Raw genomic sequence first — 22,761 nt, 5'->3', positions numbered from 1 at the left:
GCATATCCTAGCCTGCTTGTTAGAATTGCTTACAAGACCAAACTCGTACGCCAGGTCTGCAATCGTCCAGAGACTTTTTCTTTTACTTTTCAAGCTAGATGTGTGTTTCAGTCTTTGCCATGTTCATGCCAGGCAGAGGCCAAAAGAAGGAAAGGGAGTCACCGTCCCTGGAGGTGTTCAAGCAAAGCCTGGACGAGGCACTTAGTGCCATGGTCTGGTTGATTGGCTAGGGCTGGGTGCTAGGTTGGACTGGGTGATCTTGGAGGTCTCTTCCAACCTGGTTGATTCTATGATTCTGAATTATTCACATAATGCTCATCTGTATGTGTGGTGCTGTTCAAGTGCCTCCTGATGCAAAGTATTGATTGATTTTTGTTGCATTTCTTCTTCAAATGTATAACTTGCCAGAATAGATTCATTTAGATCTGTTTCTGTTCCACTTCTGCTTTCCTGCAATGATCACTTACAGCAGTAGCTGAAAAGTATTTTTTTCTAGAGTGATCACTGATAGTAATAGCTGAAAAGTAATTATATACACCACCTCTGGCTTATTTCTTGATCCCACAGCATTTTCTGATGGAAGCAGGGATTTAAAGAGAGAGGGGGGAAAAAAGGAGAAATCCATGCCTCTTAATGTTCTTTTGCCAAACAAATCTAAAGGTCTCCACAGGCAAGGATTAACTCATACAAATATGCTTTCTGAGCAGCCATTTCAGAATTATTAATAAACATTGTTGTAGCTGAGTTCAAGATGCCCAACCTTGTAAATGTATCCTGTTATAATTTCATTATGGCTGGCTGAAGCCCTAGGAGAAGCCAATGTTTCAGCCTCTTTGTTCCAGTCTTAATGAATTATTGGAAAGTGGCTGATTAGAAAGCACTGAATCAGAAGGGGCTGCTCTCTTTGATGTTGTTTACCTCCCAAGTTGATTAATTTCCTTCTCTAAAGATCTTGCTACACAAAGCTGTAAGCCTACTTTGCTGGGCCATTATGTCTCAGATGTGTTAGGTATTCAATTCAGTGCTCATTGAAGCTCACACCTTAGAAACCAGATTCTGCCCAGGAGCGGGGCACAAGTGGACTGTTGCTAAAGGGGATACAATGAAAGAAGCAGGTTGCTTACCTAGGAGTTTAGTTTCTTCCTAGACTAGACACACTTCCCAGATGTCCCCACCCTTTCCCTACATGGTGGATCAGCTTGCTTCCTGCTTCCAGTGGCAGCTGAACAAAATGCCTCTTTATCTGTTCATGTCTACATTGTGACACTCGAGCCACTGCATGTTACTTGAGCCTACACTATGCATCAGCATAGCCTTGTGCTTCCTCTTCTGGAGACCTCCAGATTGTAGGTAATGAAACACAAGCACAGGCATAAAGGATTAGGATGTGAGTGTGTTTCTTTAGAGCCTGGAATCAGATCCTCGACGAATTCCTGTGCAATGTAAACATAGTCCAAGAAGCAGATGAAATTTGACTACTTGGTGCCATCTTCACAGTGGCTCACTGTTGTTCCATTGCTTCCTACAGCATACTCACTGGGCAGAGGATTCACATTTCACAGCAGTTCCACACTGGGATGTTGCCTAAAGTGAACTTGAGCAAGAGCAGTGATAACTACATCCTGATTTTTAATTCTTCATTAACCTAACCTCACTCTTTCTGTTGAATGTGTCACACAAAGTTGGCTTGCTTGGCTTGAGGACCTTTTCTTTAAGGATGACCTTGCTATATGATTAAATTCTTTAGTGTGGACTGCACAGACAGGAATGGCTTTTAGTTTAAGGGTTCAAGGCTTCTGAGGTGTCTCACTGGTAATATGCCTTGGACAGATCCCCACTTGTATGTCTACTGAAAAACCACAGGAGGAGCATCATAGCAGATTGTGTTTTCACTTCAGCTACAATAGCCTCTGGATGATTTAAAGTTAACCAGATAGCTTTAGTTTGAAGAGGCAAGTATGCAGGCTGAAGGTGTTTGAAGCATGGTAACAAGGTCTGTAACCAGGCCTCTTGACCATAAGAAAATGGTGAAGGTCCAGAGGGTGTAAAGTGAGGAGGGAACAACATGAAAGCTGGTTTTGCCAGACAGGTAAAGACTTATTCATGCTGGGAGAATCTCCAGCTGGGAAAATCCACGGTTGTTAGAGCCTTTGTGCCACCAGAATAGAAAAAAAGAGTTGGCTCAGAGCAGAGAATCTGGCTCAAAGAACTTTAAATAAATATCAGATGTCAGAGCTGTGACTTAATTGTTTAGCTAAGTAGATCATGTGAATTACACACAGATTGAGGACCTGGTTTTGCCACCACTGAAATTGAGGAGAGCAGAATCAGGCCATATTCTCCTTCCAGTGTCTTTCTGCTCTCAAAATTGTGTTGTTTGAGAGTATGACAACTAGAATAACTTCTTGTGCCGCTTAGGAAGCCAGAGAGCTGTTAATGCACAATTGCTTTGTGTTCTGTGACTGTAGACATAGGATAAGGCTCTAAGCAGAATGCATTTCCTCAGCTGCTGTTGGAGTTTATTCAACAGTTGATATTCAAACAATGACTTCTGTGCCCCTAATCACAGAATTTGGAGCTGCAGGTGTCAGACACTGGTTTCTGACAGAAGCCAGTTTACAAGAGATACATGAGCATGTATGTTCAAGTTCCTCTTGTTAATATAGCCTCAGATTACATCTCTGACTGCCCCAGAATTAGACTTATGTCTCAACACAAAGACATTAGCTCATAAATATCCCTTTGGGAAACTGCAGTTCTGAAAACTTTAGAACTTCATAGCAAAAATGCTTTTATTTCTCTCCTAATGACCATCTAAGAGATGCTTGCTACCTTTATGAATAAGAGGAAACAAAACATTATTTTCTTTTATGTAGGCACTGTTGCATGCTTCCTTTAGCATTTAAAACTTCTCTGTGCAATAAAAGCCCCATGTGTAGACATGAAGGCTTTGCAGGGTTCTGGAAACTATCAGAAGAAAGACAGTGGGAGCTGAAAACTTGAAAGAATTGTTTGGCTGTAAGCAGAATTAAGTTCTCTGGAGCTGACTGACAATCTTATGCTCAGGAAGAAGGGAAAGATTTTGGGAGAAGGCTTCACACGTGGAATTTCCATGACCTGATTCAGAGCCTTCACATAGTTGTCAGGGTTCAATATTGGTAGATAGGTGACAGAAAGAAAAGTGGAAAGATCTGCAGATGGTTTGCAGGCTGACATGCATTGGTACAGATTGTGGCTGGACGATGGATGACTCTTGGTACAGCAGGTAACTGATGACATTCTGAATGAATGGAGAGTAGACAAATTACTTAGTATCTTATTTCTGGACGTACTTGGAAGGTGCTGTGGGAAATACTCTGATTTAGATAGGGCACTTTTCAGGTACTGGTTTCTGAATCCACACCACAGAGGACATTAGAGGTTTGCAGGCACCTCTGCTGCTGGCCAGGCAGGGTTCAGGCTCTCCAGGCTCAGGATGACAGTGCCATTTCTACGTTGTTGCTTTGGCTAGCACAAGGTGAGGTTTCAGTTTTTGCAAAAACAAAAGCAGAGTGGCTGAACGCTTAGCAAGCAATTACTTACCCTTAGCAAATGATGAGTTAAGGAAAGAAAAGTCAAAGTCTGAGAGAGAGAGAAGGAACATAACATTACCAGTGTTGAAAAGCCTGAGTAGTTCACAGCAGGCAAAACTGTCCTCCCCATCCTCTGCCTGCTTGTCCTGCCACTCCACACGTGATTAAATGCTGCTTCTACAGCCTGAGTTAGCTCCCTCCAGCCTCAGGTTATGTCCTTCCCACAGTTCAGTGCCCAGGCTCCCAGGAGCCAACACGAGGGATAATCTGTTGCCCTTAAGAGGGTGTTGAACTGGAGGCTGGCAACCCCTTCCAGGCTGTAAATAGTCACTGTGCTGCTGAGGTAGGAAGGCCTCGCTGGAATGACTGTTCGTGCTGCTAGCTGCTAGCTGTCTTCATAGCAACGAGCGCTGCTAACTATTCCTGTCACTCTGCTCCCACTCACAGCACTGCGGAGCATAGCCAAGGAGAGGAGGCCAAGAGGAGCGTGAGGAAGGGGAGAAGGCAAAGTGCAATGGCTGGGCAAAGAGTAGGGCATGGGCAGGGAAGAGCAGTGGCAGCAGCTGGCTGACTCCATCCCATGGATGTGAAAGGTCTTTATCATCCTCCCGTGACTGCAAGTCAACCTTTTCCTGCTGCTAAGGGACGTTAGTCAAAAGTAGTTTTCCTTCATAGCTTCTGAAGAATTGACCTGGGTGTGGATGAAGGTAGGAATGCTAAGTAGGTATCCTTCTCCTGTGCCTTGTACTCTGTGTAGTGCTCCATGTAACGCAAGCTGAATACCAAATGCTTCCATGCCTGTTTCTCCTGCTGTTCTCCTCTGGAGAAGCACCTTTGTACTGTCACAGGTGCTTTCACTTTGCTACAGAGAGTGGGAAATTGAGACAACATGAGCAGTTCTGTTGTCTCAAAGACATCTTTGTAAGTTCAGGCAAGAACATTGGCTTACAAAGGAAAGAAATTCTGTATCCTGACCCAGTAGACTTATAATAAACTGAAAAAGAGCAAACTCAGGTGAGCTTAGTATGTGTTTGGATTTGGAGAAAGTTTTGGCTGAAGGATTGATTTCTATTGTAAATCCTAGAAATTCAAGTTTGTCTCAAAGGACTTTGTGGCACTTCACTTGCATGAGAGAAGGGAAGTCTCCCACAGGTTGTGCTTGGGAGGGACTGCACTGGCAATAGTGCTGTGTTAATAGCTGTGATAGCAAGGAGCTTTGGTTTGGCCACATTGCTTTCACTATGTCCTCTGAGATCCAGTACAAGGACTATGTCCTGTAAATATTGACCTCCCTGGGGTTAAGGAAGCAGCTGATGAAGTTAAGGCTTACAGAGAGAGATGGCATGGGTGAGTAGGGACTGTGGGGTAAGAATGAACCATGGCATGGGATGGATTGGCAGAAGGAAGAGAGGAAACATGTAGAAATCGTGACTATATGCCAAGCTGATATTTTAGAAGCTGCTGCTTCCTTTTATGCCTATCTTTAGCACATTTAAGAATTGTACTGAGTTTTTAGGGCTCTTGCCAGTGATGACTGACACATTGAAGCTTATCAGTCATGATGAAAACAAACTCTGTTTGGCTTTCCCCTGTAGGTAGTACTCTTGTACTTCTAAACTGAGTAATGTCTCAGCCCATTTTATTGCTCAGGCTCTTGATGAAAATTGCAGAATAAACACTTTTAATTATATAACACCAGAGAGTGCATTTAGATGTAAAGTTGGGAGAATCTGAGACTACTTCAACTCTTAGCATTCAAAAAGGAGTATTACTCACCACGCTGACACGAGGACAGTATTACTAGAATGAATATCAGGGAAAGCAAACTTTAGCTCCCTAGTTTAAGTAGAAGCTTAGAAGCACTGTTTCAAGTCTGGGCAAGTAAATAAGCATGGAAGTGTTTATTTGACGTGGGAGCAGAACCAGCATTTTAGCACTTGACTGATGAGCTGCAATCCTATATCACAAAGTGCCCTCCAAATATTCTCTATAAATAAAACTGCAATAGCAAACAGAGCTTTTATGGATAGCCAATAAATCCAAAGAGATTAGAATACTGTTTATGTCTGCTCTTGGAGAATTAGAAGATAAATTGACCAAGTAATTCATTATGAATTCTTAATTGCACTCTGTTTGTAACCCTTAAGCTCTGGAGTACACTTTGCATTGTGAGAACCGAAAGGGCTCCTGTTAGATGGAGTAAATGGGAAGCCTTATAAACTCTCAGAGTAGAAAGACATGAGTACATTCAGCATATTCTGCATTCAGTAGATGGCAGTGGTATGCAATTGTAGATTAACTCAGGGTTTTCTCTTGAGCAGACACTCTCATTTCTGTTGAGCCCAAGCAGTGATGGTCTGAGCATTGATATAATTTTTTTCCCAGAAAATACTAAGCCATCAGTTAGTTTTCCACCTGCTGAGGCAGACAGTGACAGAAAATGCCACAAGTTTTGCTATTGTATTGTAATCTTCGTTATGCAGCACTTGGAAGAACCTGTTAAGTTTTGAATTTCAAACAGCAGCATTAGATGCAGAGAGGAATGCATCTGTCTGGAGCACTGACTCATTTTCCACCTATGCCTGGGGGAACTTAGTACACACACCTCAGGGTCTCGAAAGAAAAGCGTTCAGTAAGTGGGAACTGTGTCTGTTGCTTAAAGAAGCAGTGATGTCGTGGAATACTGCACACAGAAATAGATGCCTCCCTTGTCTGAAGGGATGAATTGCAGCTCTGCTGGGGGAAGCATGCAGTGTATCAGCAAACAAACTACTGAGACAATCGGACAGCAAGAGGAGTGTGGCCAGCAGGTCAGGAGAGGTGACTCTTCCCCTTTATTCTGCTCTTCACAAATATTGCTTTCAGTTATGGTGTCTCCATCATAAGGAGGACATGGGGCTCTTGGAGGGAATCCAGAAGAAGAATCGAGGGCTGAGGCACCTCTGCTATGAGGATAGGTTGAGGCATCTGGGGTTGTTCAGCCTAGAGAAGACTCCAGGGGGACCTTAAAGCTGCCTTTCTATACCTGAAGGTCTCCTACAGAGATGCTCCAGGCGGACTTCTCGTAAGGGCATCTAGCAATAGGATATGGGGGAATGAGTTGAAGCTGAGGGAGAGTTGGATTAGACTGGATCTTAGGAAGAAGCTCTTCACTACAAGGATGGTGAGACTCTGGAACAGGTTGCTCAGGAATGCTGCAGAAGCCTCCTCCCTGGGGCATGTTCAAGACCAGGTTGGATGAGGCCTTGAGCAGCTGAGTCTAGTGGAGAGATATCCCTGCCCATGGTGGGGAGGTTTGAGTAGATGATCTCTAAGGTCCCTTCTAACCTAAGACATTCCAGGATTCTATTATAAAACTTTTAACTGTAGAAAAGTGAAAGAAAGAGATTAAAACAAAAGAAGAAATACAGTGTATGTGGTAGAAAGCACAGCTGAGGAGGTCTAGAGAGTTGAATTACATCATTTAAGTAGATGTTTTCTCATATGGCAGTTATTTCCAACACAAATAATAGAAAATGTTTAATGATTTATGGTTAAATGATGGGGGGAGTTGTTCTCTGTTGCACAAAGCAATGTTTTTTTTCTTGCCTCCTTGTGGGAAACTGCATTAAGTGTAGCAGCCTGTGAACTGAGTTGTAGCACAACCACAAATTTGCCCTGAGGATTTTGAGCACTCTTGGACAGATCCCAGAATCAATTGGTGGTCTTTGGGTAAGGAATACAAATGTCACAGGTTTTCAGCAGAGAACTGCACACCCTGACTGTGTTGCATCAGACACCACATGAGGATCCAGAGGAATATTTCAATCTATATTAATATGGATATTGTTTGGAGAAGGAAAAATAACCTCATTCTGATAGCAATGGACCAGCAGCATAAAGAAAAGAGAAAGCCCAAATGGCTGGAAATCCTCAGGTGGAGCTTTGTCCAGCCTTGAGCCCAAGACTAATTGGTTTGTGCAATTTGGTCACAGGCAAAAAGTAACACTGAAAGTAGGAAATGAGGACGTTGAAGTTGGTCAAGGTGCTGAAGAAATCAGTATACTTTAATGGACTCAGCTCTGCTCAGTGCCATCTGCAGCTGAGGGCTGTGTAAGGACAAGTGATTTGTTTTCTAAATGCCATGCTTGTAAATTTAAACAAATTGTGTGGGAGTCAACATTTTAGTAAGCTTGTTGCTCACATCTTCTAAGCTCAGACCTTGCTAGCTCTCTTCATGGTCTCTTTTAATCCAGCATGGGCTAAAACTCAGGCAGATCCAGTCACCTTCTGCTTAAAGCCATAAGACCCTCTGTGAAGTGGCACAAATTGAGAAAATAAACTGTGGATGGCTCAGTACTGACTTTCCAGTCTAAATTTAACCACTCAGTCTCAGGAACTGAACTGAAAAACCCTCCAAAATTTTATTGCCCTTAGATATTCTTAGTATGTCAGACAGAAGAGCCAGTAGCAAATCTGTCCTGGCAGCATTTAATAGCTGTCCATGGCCATTGTTGTCTGTGGAAGAGGTGTGGGATGGGCAGCAATTTGCCTCAGATAATTCTCTAAGGACACAGAGAGAGGTCTTAATGTAAATAAGAAATCTTTGAAATAAGATGTTTTAAGATTATAACCTGAGATTATACCCAGAATGAACCCAAGGTCAATAGCACAAGTGCCTTTTAACTCAGATGTACTCTAGTGAGCAGTGGCAGGTTTTGTAAGCCTGGGCATAATGCCACAGTCCAAATATTCTCCCAGCTGATTAAAAGCAGTCAGTTACTACATCCCATGGGATATATGCTATGTATATATTTCTGGTTTCTGTAACATGGTCTTGAGGGAGGAATGGATTGGACAAACCCACTCTACTTAATATTTCCTGTTCATCTGAGGTTCCCACTTAAAACATTCTGTCTAATTGTCTTATTTCTTTAGTGGTTTTGGTGTGGGGTGTGTGTGTGTGTTTTCCCAGTGTGACATACAAGTGTTCTGGTTTTAATAGTACTTTGTAAATCTATCTCAGTGTATTGATGTTTTCTGCTTTGCCTTTGTGAAGTTAATACTTCAAAGGAATTTCATTTGCATTGTGAGTGTTTATTGTGAGAAGAGATATTAAACTACCTGTTGTGATAGGTACCACACCAAATATGACTGGAGTAACTAGGAGCTTGTTAGATGCCAGGAAAAGCTGTTGCAGAGGTTTTGCCTTGATGGCTTTTTTGCTGGTTTTTAAAAGCATCCCATGCAGACTTGAGATCCTGCTTCGGTTGCGGTGTGGTTTGGTTGGGAGTCAGTGATGCATACTCTGTCCAAAAAGATCTTCATTACTTTGATAGAAATCCTAAATCCTTTGAGACCTCAGCCTTACAGTTGTGTGCAGGTCAGAGGGCTTGTCTGGTAGATGGGAGAAAATTACTGTGCTTGTGTTGGGCATTGTTTGGGGGAGGTCCTCCTGTCGTTAGAGCCAGCGGCCAGAAGTGTTCCAGCAACCTGTGCTGCCCGTCAGTATGCTGCAGATGAGCTTAGGTTGCCTTTGTGGAGGGCTGGGGGCTCACTGCTTGTGCTTTACCAAGCAAATGAGCACTTGAGGGAAGCTGGAAGGTGGGCACATGTTGAAAAGCTGTTTGCTGCCTGGAGGGACAGCAGGCACAGCAGGGGAGGAGCAGCACACAGCATCATTCAGCCATTTCCAACACACCACTGACCTAGTTTTCCATGCTGGGACAGCTATAGTAGAACTGGTGTGAACCTTGGGCTGATGTAGGTTACTTGTATGAAGCAGGCTTGGCAGTATTCCTTCTCAGACTTGCTGACACAGCCCTGCAGCTGCAGTTTGGTGCTCGCCATGCCTATCTCCTGCCTGGGCATCAAATCTGTTATCCTGTTTTTCCTTCTGTGTATTCGGGGGTAGAGTTTTATATTGTAAACCAGACTTTTCCTGAACATCCTTATTATGGGGCAAAAGACAGGTACTGTTCCCATGGAAAATTCTATAGACTTTGAAAGGACCTGTGTCTAAGCTTTCATTGTCAGAATGAGGATGGCTTTTCCTAGCCCAGCCTTCACCAGGCTTTGAGTATCTATCAGCAATGGGCCACTCGAGGCATCTCATTCAAAACTCACGCACAGTGTTTCGCTGTTTTGTCTTTTCATAGGCTTCATTGTGTGCAATTTTCAATCACGTCTTTAAACCCCCGAGCTTCAAGGAGAAGGGATGGCATTTCATTAGCAATAAGGAAACAAATTAATTACAGCTGAGATTTTTGAGGACTCTGAAGTAAATCAGGTCACCTAACCTTGCTGAGTTGTAGTAAGGCTTGGGCATTTTAGTTTAAAAGCCCAGCTGAAAAATACACTGACGTGACCTCTGGGAAACTGCCTAAAGCTGGTGTTGAGAATTTGCTTTGGCAAATAATCAATGTCTTCCAAAAGTATGAAAGGAAACTTGCTCTCTTCTGAGCTAAATGTTAATTCAGATGTGGAACTGAAAAGAAAAGAGAAGAAAGAACAACTGCTCCAAGAAAAAAACCACCCAAACAACCAAACCCAAACCAAAACCTCACCAAACCAGCATAGGAGAATACAAAGATTTGAAACTATATTAGTGTTAAGAAAATACTTTTAGTGAATAAATACATTTAAGCACAGGTCCTAATTCTGGAAGTTATTAATGTTCCTTAGATATGTGCTTAAAAAAAGGAGCATTTCTTTCCAATTTAACATCATATTGAACTGTTACATGCAGTCACTGTCTGAAATAATAACTTTATTGTAGTTATCCAAGGATCTTTAATACAGCTGTAGAATGGAAAATTTATGTGGTTGAGGGGAAATATACAGTTACTTGCACCCAAAGTTTCTGCTGTGAGCCAGAGGCAGCAGCCCACTGCAAAATAAATAAGTCATCAGGGTTCTCTTTCTCTTCTGCCTGATTCCTTTGGCTGTTCTTAGACTTATGTTTTTATTGTACTTTTCTGGAGAAAAAAAAAATGAACATCTATGGCAAGAGAGTATTTTAAAACACACAGCAGTTTTCATAGCAGAAGGGTTCCTGAGGAGAGGGTCTTGGGGATGCTGGTGGATGAGAAGCTCAAGATGGGCCAGCAGTGTGCACTTTGCAGCCCAGAAAGCCAACCAGATAGTGGGCTGTGTCAGGAGAAGTGTGTCCAGCAGGGCAAGGAAGGTGATTATCCCCTTCTACTCTGCTCTGATGAGACCCTACCTGGAGTACTGCATCCAGTTCTGGAGCCCCTGTCACAAGAGGGATGTGGATGTGCTGGAGTGTGTCCAGAGCAGGGCCAGGAGGATGCTCAGAGGGCTACAGCAGCTCTGCTGTGAGGACAGACTGAAAGAGTTGAGGCTGTGCAGGTGGGAGAAGAGGAGGCTCCAAGGTGACCTTCTTGTGGCCTTCAACTATCTGAAGGGGTCCTACAAAAAATCTGGGGAGGGACTTTTTATGCTCTCAGGGAGTGACAGGACTGGGGGGAAATGGAGCAAAGCTGGAGGTGGGGAGGTTGAGACTGGATGTGAGGAGGAAGTTGTTGAGCATGAGTGGTGAGAGGCTGGCACGGGTTGCCCAGGGAGGTGGTTGAGGCCCCATGGCTGGAGGTGTTTCAGGCCAGGCTGAATGAGGCTGTGGGCAACCTGATCTAGGGTAGGGTGTCCCTGGGCATGGCAGGGGGGTTGGAACTGGATGAACCTTGTGCTGCCTTCCAACCCTGACTGATTGTATGATTCTGTACTCACAGTGCAGTGGAGATATGCATGGCTCATGTCTATCTTAGATGATGATGTGGAGGAGATTTTTCAGGTACTTGTTACTTTGAAACCTCAGACACAGTATTCAGTTTGTATTTAAGAATCGCAGATGATTTGTTCAGGGACTCAAAGAGTTGTTCTAATATGGTAATTTATTTATATTACTTGCATAAATATTTGCAAGGTTGTAGATCAGCTCAGGCCTGAGGTGTGTTGAAAAGGCTGTCAGAAAATCTGCTGGTACTAATATATGACTTGAAAGATTTCACAATGCTGTTTCCACATACAAATCTCTGAACATTTATTTCACAGCAAATTTAGGAAGGTATTTGCTCTCTTTACAGCAGGTATCATGGTGTATCTTGCTCTCAGAGCTTTTATTGTCATTGCTGTATTACACACCTTGTATTTCTCTTTTCTCCTCAGAAATTTTCCCAAGAGATTCCAGTCTAAAAGACAAATTCATAAAACATTTTACAGGTAAGGCAAGTGCTTGTTCTTCATTTACATCCATGCCTGTGTTCTAAGTAACCGCAAGGGTCACACCTTAGCTGTTTTGAGGTTCTGCACCCAGTTGAACATCTGTGAAATCAAATTTGCTTTGTTTAGGGCTGGAAGTCTAAAAAATTTAGAAGTTTGGAAATGGAAGTTAAAAAAGTCGAAGTTTAGAACACTCTAACTGCATTTAGATTTGAGTCTGTCTTTGACTGATGGATAACAAGTTATCTGTGGCACAGCAATGTGCCCTTGCGGACGAGAGGGCCAAATGGATCCTGGGGTGTATTAAGAAGAGTGTGTCCAGCAGATCAAGGGAGGTTCTCCTTCCCTTCTGCTAAGCCCTGGTGAGACCTCATCTTGAGTACTGTGTTCAGTTTTGGGCTCCCCAGTTAAAGAGGAAGAGGGATCTGCTGGAGAGGGTCCAAGGGGATGATGAGGGGCCTGGAGCATTGCCTGATGAGGAGAGGTTGAGGGACCTGGGACTGTTTAGCAAAGAGTAGACTGAGAGGGGATCTAATCAATGTTTATAACTATCTGAGGACTGGGGGTCAGGAGTGGGGGGACAGGCTCTGCTTACTGCTCCCTGGCATAGGACAAGGAGCAATGGATGGAAGCTGCATCACAGGAAGTTCCACCTCAACGCAAGAGGGAACTTCCTTACTGTAAGGGTCCCAGAGCACTGGAACAGACTCCAGGGAGCGATTGTGAAGTCTCTTTCCATGGAGACTTTCAAAGCTGTCTGGATGTTTTCCTGTGTGACCTGAGCTAGATTGTATGGTCCTGCTCAAGTATGGGGTTTGAACTTGATCTCTTTGAGTCCCTTCCAAAGCCCTGACATCCTGCGATCCTGTGACTAATGGGACACAGAGTCCCTTTCATGTTTTATCATCCTTTATTTGCTGCTTTTTGATTTGGAAATACAGATGAGTTTATTAGTTGTGGGCACTGACTGTACACACCTGTATGCTGCAGGTACTATGCTGTATACCTGCATGCGAACAGTTTTCTGATAAAAATGTGCTGTATGTGTGAGGACCTATCTGCTGTGTCTGGCAAATAGTATTTCAATGTGAAAACTGAGCATATTTTTAATTCTGGACATTTTTCCCCCCTTAATTTTTGTCTCTCCTGCAGTATTTATTTCCAAGTTCACTGATTTTAAAGCTTTTAACTGGACTACATATATCTTCCAGGAACATATCTGTGTCATGAGTTTTACTATATAAGACATAGCACATCTTGTCTTCTGTCTCATGATACTTGCCTTATTTTAGTCAGGCAAGCAAATAGAGCAAGGAAAGGTTAAACAGTGTAAATCAGTCAAAAAACTAATTTGCTGTTTCAAATATGGAGGTTTACAGTCAAGTACTTGCACTTGAAAACTGAGATGGTGTTGTATAATGCACTTACCTTTGGGACTCTTTTGTAACAACTGGAAAATTATTGTACCCTCTGAATATAAGCAAAAAGAGCTGCCAACAGCACGAGGCTTGCAATGCTTCTTTACTCTCCAGTGCAAAATGTTCCATAATTCAGAAAAGTGAGGGTTTCAGAGTATGACACTGCAAATCTGTAGGTGATTTTAAATGTTGTTGGGGCTAGTGAAACAGTTGAGAAAGAGTTGGCAGTTGGAGCATGAAAAAGAGAACTGGAAATATGCATTTGTTCTTTGCTGGAAATTTCAGACAGTCTTTGGCAAGAAAGGAATGAATTTCTTGTCTCTATTTTTTCCTGGAGGAGGTGTCCTTAAACCTTTAGGATAAGCAATGCTTTAAAGGTCTTTCTCCAGTGCTCTAAAGGTCTTTCTCCCACTGCAGCCTAAGAGCATCTACAGGGAAGGTGCCACACTCATCTGGCCTTTCACTCTTGCAGTAAAGAGTTAGGAGGAACCTTCCCATTTTCAGTCCGTGAGGGACAGGAATGAAAAGAACACAAACATTCCTGTGTGGCACAGGAAGACTGAAAATTCCTCTCCTGGGAAGGACAGACAAGAAAGATTTGCTTGTATTAATACTTAATCCATTTCCCTTTCATTTTTAACTTTGGAAGCTGTTCAGCTACCATAAAAAGCTCAACATAAGAATCTGGGGAAGCTAAATAATGAACGTCGACCAAGTTTCATAGTTCACAAACAACAGTGGAAAACAACCATGAGATTTACAGAAGGTATTTTGAGAATCTTAAATCATATAATGAAAAAGGGCAAAAAATACTTGAAGCTCTCTTTCTGGAGTCATTCATTAAATTACTATTCCTTTTCTGTATGAGCAGTTGCCATCAAAATTGTTGAAATTGTTTGACTAAATTTAGCTGGAATGAATGAGGAAAGCAGCAGCTTCATTCCAAAACTACTAAAGTTTATTCCTTTACTGGCTCAGAATTTCCCCCCACCTTTTTTTCCCCTTTTGCCCCCCCCCCTCTTTTTTTTTTCCATTATTGTCTGAAGATCTTATTGATGGATTTTTCTGCCTAATGTTTTTGTCACAGCTTCAGTAGATTCTGTAGTTGTAGATGTGTTCTTAAAGTACAGCCTAATTTTGGCTTTTGGTTTGGGTTTTTTTTATTCTGTCCAAGTTGTAATCCTTTTTCTATCAACTCCAGTTAAGGAAACCATTATGTTACAGCCTGAGAATTAGAATATCCCAAACTAAAAAGCTGTCAAAAAGAAGAGGGAAGGGGAAATCAACATTATCTTTGCAGTCCATTATCTTTAGTGTTTCAGGGTTAAAAAAAAAAAAATGATTGTAGACTTCTGCTATGCCAAGAATAGTAGACACATTTCAAAACTAAAGAAGAACCATATGTAACAGTCCTTGACTATAGGAAAAATCATAAATAATCTTGTGAGTCATGAAGCTATCTATCAATTCAGCTTGAAAAGCCAGCTGACACAGAGTGCTCTGTTCAGGCACAAATAAAATTAACAGCCTATTTTTGATGGCAGGGAAGAAAGCTAGAAAACTATATATTATCTGGAGGGACATGAAATTTATTTAGTGACAAAAGCTGTTGTTGTCTCCATATATCCTGGATTAGTTTGAATGACAAACTTTCTCTTGAGCCTAATTACTCAGATAAAAAATGGCAACAATTTCCCCTTCAAAGTTACAAATCTCTGTCAGTTTGTTGAGAAGCTGATTTGTGGCTGAAAAAAATGTTATTATAGCCATGCAGCACTGTAAGATATATCTAATGTTCAAGTGTGATCTCTGTCAGATAAGAATCTTCTCTTAAGCTTCTGTCAATTGGACTCTACTATATAAAGAGAATTGACTTTTGTTCTGCCAGGCTGATAAAGCATCTTTTGAATTGTGGAAGGAATACCTTTTTTTGCCTTGACACACTTGGTCTCTTCCTCTGACAGGGAAGTTAGCCAACAGTGTATTTCAGGTGGATCCTTTTGTAGCATTGCATGAATCAGGCTAATTTTTGAGCGTTTCTATTTCTGCTGAATTTAGAAGGTGCAGACAAAATTAAGTGTTTTTCTGTAGGCATTAGTTTATGTCAGTGTTTTCTGTCCAAGTCAGGAAACTCATCCTCAGATGCCAGTGGTAGTATTGCTGAGCAGGTTACGTGATGCAAATATGATGTTTTTAACTCTCCTTTTCAACTTGGATGTCATCAGTGATACTTTCCTGAGGCCATCAGTAACTATGGAAGGGCTCAATGACAACTTTTACCATTTGAGCCATGCTTTGGAGACCAGAGCTACCTTTTTCTATAAAATATTAACATGGGACAATGACACTGTATGCCCAGGGAAGGGACCACAGGTTGGAAGAGCAGACACCAGAATCAGAACACCACACCCTTGGATATTCCTCACTCAAATGTTGAAACACATACTGCCCACTGCATGTTTCACTCTTCCTTGCTAGGACTGTTTTAACAGGAGATCAGCTTCCTAGATGTTATTCAGCTGTCATTCTTTATCCCCGACACCCACATAGTATGTTAAGAACTTTGTAAACCACCTATGTGCAAATGAGAAGCATTAGTACATGAAACTGCTTAGAATCATAGAATCAACCAGGTTGGAAGAGACCTCCAAGATCATCCAGTCCAACCTAGCACCCAGCCCTATCCAGTCAACCAGACCGTGGCACTACGTGCCTCATCCAGGCTTTGCTTGAACATCTGCAGGGATGGCAACTGTACCACCTCCCTGGGCAGCCCATTCCAATGCCAATCACTCTCTCTGACAACAACTTCCTCCTAACATTCAGCCTAGACCTCCCCTGCCACAACTTGAGACTCTGTCCCCTTGTTCTGTTGCTGCTTGCCTGGAAGAAGAGACCAACCCCACCTGGCTACAAACTCACTTCAGGGAGCTGCAGACAGCAATGAGCTCTGCCCTGAGCCTCCTCTTCTGCAGACTGCACACCCCCAGCTCCTTCAGCCTCTCCTCACAGGGCTGTGCTCCAGGCCCTTCACCAGCTTCATTGCCCTTCTCTGGACACCTTCCAGCACCTCAACATCTCTCTTGAATTGAGGAGCCCTGAACTGGACACAGCACTCAAGGTGTGGCCTGACCAGTGCTGAGTACAGGGGCAGAATAACTTGACTTCATCTTTCCAAAGCCTAGAAACTGATTTTTGCTTAAAATGTTGCTTTTATTTATCTTTAGAAATAATTTCTGCATTCCATCTGCATTACTCCTTCTACACTAGATTACCAATGACTGTTGAGTGAACTAAATTCTGTTGTTAATTCTATTTTTTGCCATATAAGGTATCCTCCTGTTAAGTTTGGATTGCTAGAATTTCAAAGTCGTTTTCCTCAAGGTCTGCTTTTTTTTCCCCTGTGATTCAGAACAGAAGTTTTGTAGCATTACTATTTTCCCCCTGATATTTAAGTAGCATTGTTATGACTGTTTTGTATCAAAGTTGTCTAAGATGTAGTAAAAAACTAAATACATTTTTAGCTACCCAAAATGAGAATTTATTTCTATGTGTTGTTGTCATTTTTTGAGGCTGCAGAGCAGTGAGATTGAATGCTTGTAATTAACTCTTGCTTGTTTTCAAACAGGGCCAGTCACATTTTCATCAGAGTGTAGCAAGCACTTCCATCGACTGTATCATAACACAAGGGACTGCTCAACGCCAGCCTGTAAGTAGTAAAGTGCCCTGTAATGCCCTCAGTGGGACTTGTTTAAAAGCCACCTTTCCTACCAAGTGTTTGATGTGCTAATCCTTTTGTAACTGTTGCTTTTTAGCACTGTGCTACGAAGTGTACTCAATGTTTTTAATACACAAAGATTTTCTATTAATGCCCTTGCAGTCAGCTGTGTATAATGGAATTCCTTCAGAGAGACTAACATAAAGGAAATGAAAGCTAGCCTGAAAAACCAGTCAGGCATGTCTGTGCAAAGGGTAGATATAAAACCATGTTCACCTTCTTGCCCCCTTCAGCTCTGCTTGTGCAATAGGGTGAAATCTAGCAAGTGAGATTCATTATTGCTGTGGCTAATTTTGTTTTGCAGATTATAAGAGGTGTGCAAGGTTGCTAACGAGACTAGCAATGAGCCCTTTGTGTACGCAGTCCTAGGTTGTTTGATATGTAAGTATCATTTTCTTCCACTCATTTTCTTATTTGTTGAACGACCTGGTGATTTGTTTCACACTTGTAGTTTGGTATCAGGTGTGCATACAGAGATGTGGTTAAAAGAGTTCATTGGCAGAGAGTTGTGGCATTGCCATAAGATCTCACTGAATACTCACTGAATCACAGAGTTAATCAGGTTGGAAAAGACCTTTGAGATCAAGTCCAATCTATGACCTAACACCTTCTAATTAACTAAACCATGGCACTAAGTGCCTCATCCAGGCTTTTCTGGAACACCTCCAGGGATGGCGACTCCAGCCCATTCCAATGCCAATCACTATTTCTATGAAGAACTTTTTCCTAACATCTGTCTTAAACCTGCCCTGGCATAGCTTGAGGCTGTGGCCTTTTATTCTGACACTGGTTGTCTGGTAGAAGAGACAACCATCACCTTGCTACAGCCTCCTTTCAGGTGGTTGTAGAGAGCAATGAGGTGGTTGGTGAAAGAAAATTGCAGGAAGACTTCAACAAATTCAATTCAGACATTTCAAAATGGGGCTTTGTTGGTGGTGCATGGAAGAAGCAGAATGTCTTGGACTGAGATCTGACAATACAATCTTCTAAGATTGGACTTTACTGATGTTGGGGACCACTTTTTATTCCCAAATTGTCTCCTGAGAACTTCATTGAAGTTAATAACAGTTCATGGTGACAGAAGCGAACTGATCACAGAGATGTGACAAAGCTAAATGCTTCAGGTAACAGGATGTGGAAGGAGATGGTCCGTTCTTGTTTATGAAGAGCATATTAAATGTGCTGGTCACTTAAATGTGTTTGTACCACTGTCACTGAGGGTAGAAACAGCTTCAAGTGAGCTCTTTTCTGCAGTTCAGTACCAATATGATGGTTGCTTGCAGCAGCAGTTTGCAAAACTACTTTGGTTGTTACTGACCACTAAAATACATAAAATAACTGAATTTAATTTGTTTAAGTTTTCTTCAAAGCTGATTTCCTTTCACCACCTCCTCCTGACAAATACTGCAAGCTTGGAGTTTGGGGGAGTTGTGTATATCACTTCTTCCTGCATCAAGACTTCAATTCATACTAATCAAGAATAAGAAAGGAAGAGAAGGATATGAGTCAGTGTTAGCTGATTTGGTTTGCAAGTGGAGGTGGGATTCATTTTGGTGGCTGTGAGAAAAAGCTTTGAAGAACACGTCCATATTTCAGTGATGAGAAGAAATGACATAATTCCTTGCTCCTTCTTCCTTGCTCCTTCTTCCTTGCTCCTTCTTCCTTGCTCCTTCTTCCTTGCTCCTTCTTCCTTGCTCCTTCTTCCTTGCTCCTTCTTCCTTGCTCCTTCTTCCTTGCTCCTTCTTCCTTGCTCCTTCTTCCTTGCTCCTTCTTCCTTGCTCCTTCTTCCTTGCTCCTTCTTCCTTGCTCCTTCTTCCTTGCTCCTCTGTTTTTAGTACGTTGGGCCTCTTGCCTTTCAGGTCTTGCAGATGGCTTTGAATGCATCAGGGGCATTAAACCAGAGGTTGACTAGGGATATCAGTACTTTGCCAGGATTTCATTTTCATGGCTAAAGATAGAAAAAATTTCCTGAATGCCTTATTTTTTTTATTTTCTAGGTGCCTGATTTCCTATTTGCTTTTATTCTCTTTCAGATTCCAGCTTTCATTTTCTACTGAATCTCTTCTTTTCCTCTCATCTGTATCTCTTTACACCTCTTGGTTTATGGCTCAGGGATTCCAGAAAGATTTCTGGGTGATTCAATGCTTCCCCCCCCCCCCCCCCCCCCCCGCTTTTCTCTTAAAAGGATGAGGCAAAGATCTGCCTCTAGATCCACAGCACAGAAGCATTTACCTCATCCTATTTCCATCTTTAAAATTAAAAAATATCAAAAGTTTCTATGCCTTGCAAATCCAGGTATTCTAATGTGCCTGCCAAAAATACAGTCAAGGAGATAAGATGTGAGGAAGGGAAGGTTTAGGTGGTAAGCAATGTTAACAGCTTGTGTGCACTGTGTTCACTTAAAGTTGTATCTAAGCTGATTTTCCTCTCCACCTTGTTAAAAATAGAGAAAGCATTACAGGAAAAATTAGGGCTATGAGCTGAGTGTTTCCTACATGCCTCTCTGCTTCCTCATCCTGCTCTTCCATCAAGTATACAGGCTACTCTCCACTAGAAATACAAGCAGCTCAGGTCTTCATGGTTACTCCTATCCAATATCTTGGAATGGAAAAGTTTTTTTCTGAGAGGGATGAAGGGTAGCAGGAGGCACTCTCTCTTCCCTCCAAATAAACAGAGCAACACAGGAGTTGTGTACATTTGTCCCTTGACATGCTACACTGCTTTTGTAGCATGATTCTGTGCTTGCTTCTTCTCCATCTTTTGGCAGAGAGGACCTGTTTTCCTCACCACCCTCATAGTATCTTGGAGAGATCAGGGTCATAGTTCCTGTTTGCTGTAAGGGAATTCGCCCTTGCTATAACATCTGAGAGAGTCTTGGAAATTGTCTGTTGCATTTGGAGGTTCTCCCACGTGAAGAATTGTCTATTTTAAAACGTTTCTCCTATGTGTACTTAAATAGTCTGCTTTCTCATCACTAAAAGAAAAGCTGCAATGCTGTTAGACAAATATTTTCCTCCCTCTGCTATAAGTGCTCAGATCCCAAAAAGAGACATGGTCTTTTTCTGCTAGAAAGGAAGCTTTGTCTGGAGGGCAATCCAATCTTCCATCAGAGGTGGAAGCTGGGACCCGAAGGGGAAGAGAAGGGTCTGTTTCAGGACCATGGAGAAGGGCCCATGGAGAGGGACTGCAGGGAGCAGCTGTGGAGATGCTCCGGGGCCGGGGTGTAGGGCACACACCTCAGAGCATTGCTCCCTCTTAGGGCTTCTGGTGGTTTTGGTTTTATTTGGTTTGGTTTAGATTGATTTGGTTAATTTGTGTGTGTGTTTGTTTTTGTTGATTGTTTCTAGCTGAGATCATTGCAAATAAAATTCAAGTGTTGAATGAACTCCTTAATCTAGAAATACACATAGTTAATGGGAAACTTCCTTGTAAGATTGACCAGCATGGACCGTTCTGTGTTACACCTCTTAGCATCCACCCTGAGCATTTGCCACAGCAAAACTCCTTATTGTACACAGGAGGGCAAGAGCCTTGGGCACTCTGGAGTTCATCTTAAGATTTATGCAATCTACAGAAAAACTGTGATTTATAGACAGAGTTATACTAAGCTGCCTGCCCCTGGGTCATGAAACTAGTTATGAAATGGCACATCCTTTTGTCTTGCAGACTTTCTACCAAGGAGAGAATTCCGATTTGCCAAGAAAGTGCCTTGAGATCTTCCAAGACAGAGAAGACATCTTTTACCTTTTTTTTTTCTTTCCTTCCCCCCGCCCCCCTTTTTTTTTTTTGATTGATGACCTTTTGTTACTAGATGCATTTTATTTTCATATATTTGTTGGACATTCCATATGTTGTGTGAAACATTATTTTATTTTAATTTGTAAATCTGTTGCCTATAGTTCAGACAAGCCAATTATTTAAAGACCTTGTATATAAAGAGTACTAATGATATCCTGATTAAATGTCCTAACTGTCTGCAGGGAGTCGGTGACATTTTGCTGTTCCTCTTGTTCCATTGTATTTACATCGTTCTGCTCAGGCTCTTACTTTCATTATTTGCACTAACTTGAACTGCAGAAGTCTGTGTAACTGAAATCTGAATTAGCTGTAAGTGGGGCAGTTTGACTTGCCATGGGAGAGATTTTATATTATGAAGCTTTGTTAATATATACATATATATTATTGCTCATCAGGAGGGAAAAAAAAAAACCAAACCAAACTCGAATTGCTCAGAAATGCACCTTGCTTTCAGGAACATTTGTATGACTCTTCTGGATTTTCATCAGTTACATTTGTACTGGCACTTATGGAAAGAGTTGAAAATAATGTAAATATAAAGACTGGAAAACTGCAATGCAGTTTTGGTGGAATAAAGAACATAAAAATAATCTTTTTTTCCAGGAGAGGTTATTTAAATTTATTAATAGGTTAGTTATTTAACATATAAATTTAGTTTATCTGATGAAATTGAAACCCACTTATCCCAGGAATATGTCTCTATCTTACAGTGTTCTCCCTGCTCAAGTTAGAAGTCATAAGGGGCCATACACTCAACACTGGTCAGGCCACAACTTGAGTACTGTGCCCAGTTCTGGGCTCCTAAGTTCAAGAGAGATGTTGGGGTACTGGAACATGTCCAGAGAAGGGCAACAAAGCTGGTGAGAGGCCTGGAGCACAGCTCTGTGAGAAAAGGCTGAGGGAGCTGGGGGTGTTTGGCCCAGAGAAGAGGAGGCTTAGGGCAGAGCTCATTGCTGTCTAAAACTACCTGAAGGGAGGTTGCAGCCAGGTGGGGTTGGTCTTTTCTGCCAGGCAACCAGCAGCAGAACAAGGGGACAGAGTCTCAAGTTGTGCCAGGGGAGGTCTAGGCTGGATGTTAGGAGGAAGTTGTTAGCAGAGAGAGTGATTGTCATTGGAATGGGCTGCCCAGGGAGGTGGTGGAGTCGCCGTCCCTGTAGGTGTTCAAAAAGCCTGGATGAGGCACTTAGTGCCATGGTCTGGTTGGTTAGACAGGGCTGGGTGCTAGGTTGGACTGGATGATCTTGGAGGTCTCTTCCAACCTGGTTGATTCTATGATATAAGTCTCATGTTTCCTACCTGGCACCGTGAATACTCGGGTAGAAATATGGGTGAACCTACCCTATATAATTCCTTCACAGATTGCTGAGATGAAGTGATAGGGACATGAATAAGTCTAATTCCCTGAGGATGTTGTAGACCTGGTACTTGGTGCTTTTTGGTGACACAACTGTTACTGCTTTGCTCAAAGAAGGCTGTAGATTGAAAGGTTTCTTTGGTTACTTTGATTAAGATTGAAAGCATCACTAACAGTAACGATCTGAGAGAATTTTCTTTTCAATTTTGATTATCATCCACTCTGAATAATAATAAGCACAGACTGAGTCACACTTTTTATCTTTTCCTCACAAAACTGACTTTTGGAGAAGCGAGGAACTGAGAGTCTTGTCACAAGACAAAGTGGTGTACTTCAGGCATGCCTTTAAGTTTGTGACAGTAGAACTGAGGTAGAATTTCCCAGAATCAAAGCATCCTGGAGACCTCATGGTATGATGAAGACAAATGTGCTTCGAAAGATAAAGCAGTTTTGTTGTCATATGTGTAATGAATAGAGATGAATTCCAGGGTGGTTTATGTTTAAAAGCAGAAAACAATGCTGAGAACTCCCAAAGTTAAAGTATGTGCTTTCAAACTCGTAAAGAGAAATGAGAAACGTTTCTGAATAAGTCAGAGATGGGGAAATAAACCATGCTCTTCA

The 22,761-nt window shown here is 42.1% G+C and overlaps 1 protein-coding gene across 2 annotated transcripts in view; it reads left to right on the top strand.

The window, feature by feature from the left end:
* Nucleotides 1-21,376, top strand: part of ALKAL1 (ALK and LTK ligand 1) — a 32,163-nt gene extending 10,787 nt beyond the window's left edge. Inside the window, exons 3-6 of one of the 2 annotated variants that reach the window (XM_064170446.1) lie at nt 11,739-11,792; nt 16,839-16,919; nt 17,293-17,369; nt 20,655-21,376. In XM_064170446.1, the coding sequence (XP_064026516.1) occupies nt 11,739-11,792; nt 16,839-16,919; nt 17,293-17,357 (200 nt within the window). In that variant the 3' untranslated portion in view covers nt 17,358-17,369; nt 20,655-21,376. Of the gene's footprint in view, nt 1-11,738; nt 11,793-16,838; nt 16,920-17,292; nt 17,370-20,654 lie in introns of those variants that run through there. The other variant, XR_010308281.1, reaches the window with a different exon arrangement.
* The last annotated feature ends 1,385 nt before the right edge of the window (nt 21,377-22,761 follow it).

This window comes from Pogoniulus pusillus, chromosome 34 (assembly GCF_015220805.1).
Source record: "Pogoniulus pusillus isolate bPogPus1 chromosome 34, bPogPus1.pri, whole genome shotgun sequence".
Lineage (NCBI taxonomy): Eukaryota > Metazoa > Chordata > Aves > Piciformes > Lybiidae > Pogoniulus > Pogoniulus pusillus.
The sequence above is the reverse complement of the archived record's forward strand: the minus strand, read 5'-3'. Positions and strand labels throughout refer to the sequence as shown.